Source organism: Capsicum annuum, chromosome 12 (assembly GCF_002878395.1).
Source record: "Capsicum annuum cultivar UCD-10X-F1 chromosome 12, UCD10Xv1.1, whole genome shotgun sequence".
Lineage (NCBI taxonomy): Eukaryota > Viridiplantae > Streptophyta > Magnoliopsida > Solanales > Solanaceae > Capsicum > Capsicum annuum.
In genome coordinates, this window is record NC_061122.1 from 95,260,860 (window position 1) to 95,272,029 (window position 11,170).

The 11,170-nt window shown below is 38.5% G+C and overlaps 1 protein-coding gene across 1 annotated transcript; it reads left to right on the forward strand.

The window, feature by feature from the left end:
• The first annotated feature begins 1,995 nt into the window (after positions 1–1,995).
• LOC107850772 (hydroxyphenylpyruvate reductase) lies at positions 1,996–10,889 on the forward strand. The gene is made up of 2 exons (XM_016695519.2): positions 1,996–2,590; positions 10,253–10,889. Exons 1-2 carry the CDS (start codon positions 2,168–2,170, stop codon positions 10,769–10,771), a joined length of 942 nt encoding a protein of 313 aa, XP_016551005.1. The 5' UTR covers positions 1,996–2,167; the 3' UTR covers positions 10,772–10,889.
• The last annotated feature ends 281 nt before the right edge of the window (positions 10,890–11,170 follow it).

Here is an 11,170-nt window from a genome sequence, read left to right on the forward strand (position 1 = left end):
CAAGTAAAAAGAAATGAAATTGGGGTTTAAAATCAAGTCTATCATTTTTGGTGTTTTAAGAAATTAACCAAGGCATTAGAGTAGAAAAGGATGAAATCTCACCTTAAATCCATAATACAATCAAGAAATAGATGTTAATCTAGCTTCTCAAGCTCCCACAAGCTTCATTTTTAAGCACTCACATTATTTTAGGGTTTAACTCTCAAGAGGAAAGGTGAAAGAACAGGCAATATAGGCAAAAAAGAGGGGAAAAACTGTTTTTATATTGCAGATTTTTTTTACATCAAATTTTTAAGTCCAAAAATGGAATTCAATGGGTTGTTGGGGATTTGTTTGGAGTCCGATATATGCAAACAAACTATGTAACTACACTAAATTCGATGCTACGGATCGTCTCATAATTTAAGAAAAATGTCATTTTCACAAAGTTGACCCCCAAAATTCGAAATCACAATTTTTTAAATTGAGGATCGAAATGAGAGTTAAAATCCGTAAAATCGCACCAAATATGCTACCACCCTAAAATTGACATTTCGAACGCGTTGGTAAAGTTAAATTTTCCATCCGAGGTCGTTTCGATCAAATATGGGTCCCAAACTCGTATTTTTAATTTTCCAACTTTCTGACCAACGGGTCGAAATGAGCTCGGGTGTATCGGGACACGAACCAAATATCTGCCTAGCCTACAATTGATATTCCTGAGTTGCTGGCCCAGTCCTTTCATCCATCCACCGTACGAATCAAAGATATCCACATAAGTCTAAAATAAGGCTCTCGAAGCCTAAAAAAATCACAATATTGCACAAAAGGCACCCAAATGCATCGGAAATCGTGTCAATGAACTCCACACCCCAAAAATACTCCGGTGCAACTACAGGAAGGGATAAAATAGTCAAATCACAAAATATCACAAATTTCACATATTTCATCAAATTTTCAGATCGTTACATATACCTATATTAATTACTTCATCTGTCCCATTTTATGTGACATACTTTGATCGGACACAGAGTTTAAGAAATAAAAAAAGACTTGGTGATATTTACTCCTAAATTATCCTTTGTTAAAGGATATAGTACTACTGTCTTTAATTAGATGAGACATTATAAGTGGGATCAATAAGGATAAAAGTGAAACTGTGTCTTCAAATAGTTATCAAATAAGGAAACATGATATTCTTTTTGGAACAGATCTAAAAAGAAATGGCAACACATAAAATTAAATGGAGGAAGTACACCCTCCGTTTCGGATTAATTGACCTTTATGATGTTGACACGTCCATTAAGAAATCAATAATTAGAGGTGTATTTTACTTGTTTATCCTTATTTGAATATTAAAGTTCAATAATCAATGCAATAATTAAACATAAAAATTTGGTACAATTACTCTATTTCATGCGTGCAGCAAGAAAAGATGGAGTAGTAATGTGTTAGTGTGCATAGAGTTGTGCTTATAGTAGTAGTAATCTAGAAAAGAGAAGAAAAAGTAAAGTTTCAAGTTTAATGATAATTTTGAAAATATAAAATTATTTATTATCAATACTTTCGAAAAATGTACTCTCCATATTTTAAAATATAGTTGATCCTTATTGACTTGTCACACTCTTTAAGAAAATATTAATTAGGTGTTTATTTTACCAAATTAGTCTTATTAATTATGATTTGATCATTTGAAAGTATAAATGTGAGTATATACACTCTATGTTTAATAATGGGAATAATCGTTGAAGAACATCATAAAATTCTCTTGATTTCATAAATGAAACAATTAAATTGAAGCAAATATTTTTATTAAGAGGGTAAACTATTTTGAGATTGAGAGAATAGATGAACTTAATACTAATGATAGAATGAAATATATATATATATATATATATATATATATATATATATATATATATATATATAATAGTCTTAAATTTATAATTTTAACAACTAAAGTGAAATAAATATTTTTAATAATAAGATCAACTAATTCGAAACCGCAGGAATGCTAAAACAATTCATCTAGTCTAACATTTAAGTAAGTTGCGCAAAAAAGCAAGTAATTTGAGAGTAGGAGTAAAAATAAAATAAGAAGCCAAATCACCTCATTCAGTGAAACCTAAATTTAACTTTTTATTTCCCAAAAGCCAATTCCTATCCAACGCCTCCACTCCCAATCACTATGGAGAAAATAGGAGTATTGCTGACATGTCCAATGTCATCCTACCTAGAACAACAACTCAACAACCGTTTCAGCCTCTTCAAATACTGGGAATCTTCCTCCAAGTCCCAGTTCTCTACTCACAACAGTCACTCCATCCGAGCTGTTGTAGGTAACGCATTCGTTGGTGCTGATTCTGACCTCATTAACGCATTGCCAAATTTGGAAATCGTATCATCTTACAGTGTAGGTTTGGATAAGATTGATTTGGCAAAGTGCAAAGAGAGAGGAATTAGAGTTACCAACACTCCCGATGTGCTTACCGATGATGTGGCTGATACAGCGATTGGATTGACATTGGCTACTCTGAGGAGGATTTGTGTTGCTGATGGGTTTGTGAAACATGGCTTGTGGAAAAATGGTGATTTTGAGTTGACAACGAAGGTGAGTTGTTGGTTTTACTATATTTTTCAAATGTTTTGTAAGAAATCGACAGAGAAAACAATTTTGCATGTGTGAGTTTTCCAAAGCATAACTAATTGCAAGACTTGATTACCCTGATATTAAGCGGTCGTTTGCATAAGGATAATAATCCACAATAGAACTTATGTGTATTAATTAGTTCTGGAATTATTTTTATCTCACTATGTACAAAATGGTGGGATTACTATCTATGTAGGTGGGATATGATAATTCCACGAGATATCCTTGCCTATCTCATCTCACATTACCAAATGACCCTTAAGGGCTTGAACAAAGATGGGATACCACTAATAACCAATAAATGGAAAGTGTTTTTCCTTCTGTGGATCTTAGTTCAATGGGAACTTGATGAGATGGATATTGAAAATTCATATCTTAGGCCAATTAATTCGAGATTGAGGCATATTTAATTCATAATGATGAAAGTGTAAGTAGTTTATTAAATGATGAATTTGTTTAAATATTAAGGATCTGAATGTAGCAAAATGGATACTAAGAATTTATATAATCAACCTCAACTAGTTTGGGATTGAGCGATTACAACAACAACAACAGCAAACCCAGTCTATTCCTACCTAGTGGGGTTTGGGGAGGGTAAAATGTACGCAGTCCATACCACTACCTCCGGGGAAGTAGAGAGGCCGTTTCCGATAGACCCCCGGCTCAAGACAAAAGGACAAAGGATAAAAACGTCAAAAGCGTGCAACAGGAATAAAATAACACAACAATAAAGTACACAAACAGACAATGGACCCCTCTCCCCCACCCCTAGACCTACCAACCAAGCTACACCAAACCCTTCTAACTACAGACTATGACTCGACCACCCACCTTAGCCCTCTACCCTAATGTTTTTCCTCCATACTTTCCTATCAAGGGTCATGTACTCAGAAAGTTGTAACTGCTCTATATCACGTCTAATTACTTCTCTCCGGTACTTCTTCAGTATACCCTTCCCCCGCTTAAAACCATCCAAGGCCAACCTCTCACACCTACAAACAGGGGCATCCGTGCCCCTTCTCATCACATGACCAAACCATCTCAACCTCACTTCCCGTATCTTATCTTCCACCGATGTCACTCCTACCTTCTTCCGAATAATCTCATTCCTAACCCTATCAGCCCTCGTGAATCCATACATCCAACGGAACATCCTCATTTCCACCACCTTTAACTTTTAGACGTGAGAGTTCTTAACAGGCCAACACTCCGCCCCATACAACATAGCCGGCCGGATCGTAGCTTTATAGAATTTGCCTTTGAGCTTGAGGGGCACCTTCTTATCACATAAAATCCCCGAAGCAAGCCTCCATTTCATCTAACCTGCCCCAATACGGCGAGAGACATCCACATCAATCTCTCCATCCTCCTGAATCATAGACCCAAGATACCTAAAACTATCCTTCTTACAAACCACTTGCGAATCCAACTTCACTACCTCCTCTTCCTCTCGCCTCGAGTCACTAAACTTGCACTCTAAGTACGCTGTCTTGGTTCTACTCAATCTGAATCCTTTAGATTCTAGGGTTTGTCTCCGAACCTCCAACTTATCATTAACACCTCACGACTTATCAATCAACACTACATCATCCGTAAAAAGCATACACCAAGGCACCTCTCCTTGAATACTTTGCGTCAACACATCCATCACCAAGACGAATAAAAACAGACTAAGAGTCGATCCCTGGTGCAACCCTGTCAAGACCGGGAAATGCTCGGAATCTCCTCCCACCATCCTTACTCGAGTCTTCGCCATCTTATACATGTCCTTAATCGTTCGTATATACGCTACTGGTACCCCCTTTACCTCCAAGCATTTCCAAAGAACTTCTCTAGGGACTTTGTCATACGCCTTCTCCAAGTCGATAAACACCATGTGCAGATTCCTTTTCCTCTCTCGATACTGCTCTACCAACCTCCGCACAAGGTGAATTGCCTCCGTCGTCAAGCGACTAGGCATAAATCCAAATTGATTCTCCAAAATAAACACTACCTTCCTCAATCTCTGCTCCACCACCCTCTCCCAAATCTTCATCGTGTGACTCAACAACTTAATACCACGGTAGTTGTTGCAACTCTAAATGTCACCCTTGTTCTTATATAAAGGAATCATCGTGCTCCATCTCCACGCCTCGGGCATTTTAGCGGACTTAAAAATGTTGTTGAACAAATTGGTGAGCCACCTCAACCCTGCCCTGCTCGTAAACTTCCAAAAGTCCACCAGAATCTCATCGGGCCCCGTCGCCCTACCCCTTCGCATCTTGCGAATAACTTTACATACCTCATCCACCTTAAAACACAGGCAAAAGCCGAAATCGCGAGATTCCTCGGTATGCTCCAACTCCTCTAACACAATGCCTTCGTTCCCCTCGTCATTCAAGAGCTTATGAAAATACGACTGCCACCTCTTCTTAATAAGCACGTCCTCTACCACCACTCTACCATCCTCTCCCTTAATACACTTCATTTGGTCCAGATCCCGACCCTTACGCTCCCTAGCTTTAGCAAGCCTAAACAACCTCTTTTCCCCGCCTCTCTCCTCTAATCCCAGATATAATCTCTCAAAAGCTATTGTCTTAGCCGTCGTAACTGCTAACTTAGCCTCCTTTCTGGCTAACTTATACTTCTTACTCTCAACCAACTTGGTGTAAGCCGCCTTCTTCCTCTCCACCTTATTCTTGACTTCTTTATTCCACCACCAATCCAACCGATGCCGGCGAGACCCACCCTTCGAGACACCCAAAACCTCTCTAACCGCCTCTTTGATGCAACCTGCAGCCCTATCCCACATGCTATCCATGTTCCCTCTACACTCCCACGCCCCCATCCCCTCCAACCTTGCCCCTATCTCCAAAGTACTGACCGGAATCAGGCCACCCCACCTAAATCTAGGCCTGCCCTCCCCACCCCTACTCTTTTTGCCCCTCTTAATAACCAAGTCCATCACCAGAAGTGCTGGGTCGCAAGGTTCTCACTCGGGATGACCTTACAGTCCTTACACAGAGATCTATCCCCCTTCTTAAGCAGCAAAAAATCAATCTGAGTCTTGGCCAACCTACTACGAAAAGTAACCAGATGCTCCTCCTTCTTCGGAAAGCAGGAATTCACAACCACCAACCCAAAGGCCCTCGTAAAATCTAAAAGAGCCGCTCCCTCATCATTTCTATCCCCAAAACCAAAGCCTCTATGCACATCGTCATAATCAACAGGCATATGCCCATTGAAGTCCCCTCCTATAACGATCTTCTCTGAGCTAGGAACGCCTCGCACCACCTCATCCAAAACCTCCCAAAATCTCCTCTTCTCCTCCTCGCCCAGGCCCACCTGCGGCGTGTAAGCACTACAGACTCTCAGCGCAAACCCCCCAATGACCAACTTAATAATCATCACCCTATCACTAACCCTATTCACCTCCACTACTTGGTCCCTAAGCTCTTCGTCTACTAAGATACCTACTCCATTCTTACGCCTCTCACTACCTGAGTACCACAACTTGTACCCATCCACATCCCTAGCCTTAGAACCTACCCATTTGGTCTCCTGGACACATGCAATGTTAATCTTTCTCTTCCTAAGAATCTTTACCAGCTCAATCGACTTACCTTGCTGGGTCCCTATTTTCTACGATCCTATCCTCAACCTATCATCTCTCGACTCCCCTCCCCTATTACCTCGCTTACCGCCCCTCAAAGTTAACCCAATACCTGGCCCCGACCCCATCCTCGCCCCCCCCAGGACATGACCCTATTCCACCATTAACCACCCCAACCACTACTAACGCAAGCGGCAGAAAATATTCAACGACAGCAGCCAAAAACGGAAAAGTCACCCTCAGAGAGCAAAGTTCAACCAGATAACAAGAACAACAGATTCTAGCAACGAAGAAACTGAAAATAGTGCGATATAATAAAATTTTAATTCTAACAAAATTCAAAGTTAGAAGTCATCGGGATATGTAAATCAAGTATTCAGCTCTTGCTTGCTATGCCGGAAGCCGTCAAATTGGGGTAGAAATTGGTTGCCGGAAAATTCTTCGGAAGGTTGTCTGAGAGTTGCCGACTCAAATCTGGTCTTGTGTTTCAAGGCCTGATGTCGGAGATTCTCTCGTGCCGCCGGCGCTGCTTCCGCTCTTTCCTTCACTGGTAATAGCAACGGCAGAAACCCAGACCACCGGTGAGATGAGAGCACTGGCAGTGAAGAAAGGGTGCGAGATAGGGAAGCCAAGAAAGAGGGGGAGAGAGAGAAGTGGGAAGTGTACCTACCGGTCGCCGGTGGTATTATGCCGCTGGTGTCTGCTGAAACTGTTTTTCTATTGAAGAATAAGGGCGAAATACAAGCTAATTTCCGATAAATTTCAAAGAGACACGGCAAAAGGGCTCTTATTTTATTGATATATGAAAAAAAGAAGTTGAAGAAACAAAACGACACGACCCAAGGTTGTGGGCTAGTTCTCAATTAAATGGGTTGAGAACTATGGTTGATGAGGATTTAGGTTACTTATACTAGTGGAAGGTAGCAAGTTGCCTATAGAATTAGACAGCTGGCCAAATACCACGATCATAGATGAAGGAAATTGGATTAGGTCACCCATGTGGGTCAACCTGGATCCATATTAAGAGATAAATAGATAAATGATATATAATTAGATATATATTTTAATTAGAAAAAAGAGGAAGAAACAAAACTATTTGATAAGTTTTGTTCCTTTGGGTTTATAAAAGAGTTCTTTGAAGAGGAACAACGTAACTTTTCCTCTCCTTGAAAAACAAATACAAATACAGACAAGTAAAAGTTTCTCTTTCTTCCTTCTCTCAAGTTCCATGGAAGATGTTGTGAAGATTTCTTCTACTCAAAGTGTTGGAACAACTCTATAACAAGGTATGATTTTAGGTTGTGACTCTATAAGGTGTAGTTCATCTTTGTATGTGATTACACTTTCTGACTAGTTAAGCAATATTCAATGATTCTGCAAACTAAGTGTTGGATTATATTCATTAATAGATTTAAAGAAAAGGAAATGAAATGTCACAATAATTTAACAGCTTGTAACGACGACCAAAACTATTATTTCATGTAACGACCGAATTTGTATAATCGCGTCGTTATCTTATTTTTTTTCTTTACCCACTTTTTTTTACAATAACTCCACCAATGCAAGTTACTTTTTCTTGTTATAAGTCTATTCTTCGTATTGCTGGTGTGTGGCATTATGAAATGATGGAAAACAATACAATCAATTCAAATGTTGTATTCATCAAAACAATACATTACAATACAATATGATATATTATGGAACAATTTGTATGGACAGTCCAAACAAGCTGTAAGTGAACCCACTAGTGTACAAAAGTTGAACATGGTTATGATATGATGAATCATCTTCCCATTTCTTTTGTTATAACAGGGGATATACTTAAATATGAACCTTGGTGAACTCATAACATACTCAGAAAATGATCCATAAAGATTCACTGTTCAATCCTAACTGAACTCTGTGAAGTAAACAAAAGTCTATAGAATTCAACATAGGGAAAGAGCCCCCAAATATATTCACGATAGCTTAAATACAGCAGTATTAGGACAAAGACATCACAATCTAGCGGGGTAAATGGGCTTACACACAAAATTTTAAGTTACTTCACAATCGAAAAGTTAAAAGATCTTCTTTCTCAAAAAAAAAAAAAGAAGTTAAAAGATTAATCTTTTTGGCCATGTAGATATATAAAAATATGCTTGGAAAATTGTTTGCCAAGTAAACTTATTTGGCTCTCAGAAATTGAACATTGGCAATTGTTTTAGGACAGCCACCATATACATTGGTAATGTGCTTTCCCTTATTTGGGACCTTGCTTTTCTGGTAATTCTTTATTGATATAAGTGTTGATTTTGTACTTGAGTCTAAATGAATAATGCCAATTCTGGAATTTTATTAATTTATTTATATTGTCACTATTATGTCTGGATTTTGGGAATTGAAATGTTTACTCCCGATTGTTGAAGTCTATGTCTCCCATTTCAATTTTCATGAGATGAAATATGAATTAGCAACATGAATCATGAATGATGTTATTGGTGTTTTTTCGTGTATCAATTTGATCTAGATTGAATAGATTACCTTCTGCTGATTATTCATTTGGCCAATTATAGTAGAATCACAAAATGTACAACAAGAACGCTATTGACATTAAAAGATCTGACCACACTGATTATGCTGCTTGGATCAACATTAAGACAGCAAGGACAAGACGACAGTTTTCTTATTGGCACGAGAAATTACCATTCAAAATCACCTTTCTGGTATGGAGGATGGTGCAGGGAAAACTGCCTTGATGACATCCTGGCCAAATTTGACAATCATATTGTAGCAATATGCTACTGTTGTGCAGTGCCATCTAAAGAATCAATTCAAAATGTTTTTGTGGAAAGCGAACCTGCTATTTACTTGTGGAAACTTTTTGGAGCTCCTTGGGGAATAGTTCATCGGATCACTCCACTAGGAGACTGCTCAGAAAATGGTTTAAAGTCAAGCTGAGAAACAGAGTTCATAAAATGTTGGTGCTGATTACTCCTTTGGTGATCTGCTAGGAAATTTGGCTAGGTATTTGCTCTTATAAATATGGAGAAACAGAGAAGCTGGCATATAGTAGTATGAAGCATCAAGCTTCTGGAATTCTTAGAAGAGCTACTAACCTGGCCTTCCCTCACTGTGACCTGGATGTCAATTGGAGTAAAATCTGTGAATTGACAGAGAAACTGAAACCAATGCCAAGATCCACTACTGTGTTGTGGCAATTACCGGATCAAGGCAATGTTAAAGTCAATTCAGATGGAAGTTTCCCACTATCTAGTGGAAAAGCAGGAATCAGTGGAATTATTAGAGACTTTACAGGGAAGATGATAATTGGTTTTGCTATTCCTACTAAAGTGCAGTAGCAATAACCTTGCTGAAGCCTATGCTGCAATGGTTGGATGGATCAGCTTGATGTATCGGTCATGGATACACTATTTTTGTGCTGGAATTAGATTCCCTTATATTGGTGTACACGCTCAACGAAAGGAGCACCGAGAAGTGAGAATTGCAAATTAAGATCTAATCAAGTAGCGTATAGTTAGCTAAATATTCTGCTACTCTTTGAGAGGCGACTTATATGCGGAGGTTTCAAGATTTGCCTAGGGATGCTAGGGGCCTTACAACTAGATGCCAATGTCTAGTATAAGGATCAAGTGTGAGAAGGCAAATTTTTTGTGAGCGAAGACGTAGTTTTAACTCATCTATGTGGAATACATGGTGTTTGTATCACACTTTTTGAAGGATGTCAGGCCAACCCTTCCATTGTCCCTTTTTGCAATAACACACCTCAGAGCATGCTGGGAACTTTATTGGAAAAAAAAGAGAGTGCCCGTACTTATAGGAGTTTCTTTGCAGCTTTTATGATACTGTATGAGTCTTGAAATAGTATGGATATATCGTCTCAAGGCCTCAAAGTATGTAAAACAGTACCACAACTGAACTTCCATTAGATGGGTCTTTCTTTTTTAAAATCTAGTGCTGAATTCTTCTCTTTTTTTTTTTTTGGTCGTTTGTTTCCACTTTGAACAAAAAATGACTGCTCGTTTTTTCAGTTCAGTGGTAAATTGGTTGGCATAATTGGGTTGGGCAGAATTGGTTCAGCAATAGCAAAGAGAGCTGAAGCTTTTGGATGCCCCATTAGTTACCACTCCAGATCCAAGAAACCTAACTTAAACTACAAATACTACTCTACTGTGGTCGATTTGGCTGCAAATTCTGAAATCCTTATTGTTGCATGCGCTTTGACTGAAGAAACCCGAGACATTGTCAACCGCAAAGTGCTTGATGCATTAGGTCCAAAGGGCATCTTAATCAACATAGGACGAGGTGCACATGTAGATGAATCTGAACTTGTAGCTGCACTGATTGAAGGTCGTATCAACGGGGCTGGTTTTGATGTTTATAAGACAGAACCAGAGGTTCCTGAACAACTGTTCGGACTTGAGAATGTTGTTCTATTGTCCCATGCTGCAAGTGATACAGTAGAAACTTGCATGGCCATGGCGGACCTTGTTATTGAAAACTTGGAAGCTCATTTTCTTCACAAACCATTGTTGACTCCTGTGGTCTAAACACTTTCATTCATCAGTGCTTGCTGGGCAATCAGCAAGTTGAACACTGAATATTTCCAAATTCTAGAGTTGTATTCTTTTCTATTTGATGATAATGGACTTCAATGTTGCATTTATAGATTAACTGTGGTCAATGACTATAATCGAGATATGATAGTACTCCCTCCGTTTCATATTAGTTGACCCTATTGACTTGACACACCCATTAAGAATATATTAGTTAGGGGTTTATTTTACCAAATTAGCCTTATTAATTATGCTTTGAAAATATAAATTTGAGTAAATACACTTTGTTTAGTCATTTAATATTAAGATTAGTATTGGAAGAACATAATAAAATCCTTTTGATTTATCAAAGGAATAACTGTTATAAATGTATTTACATTTGGTGTATGTCTA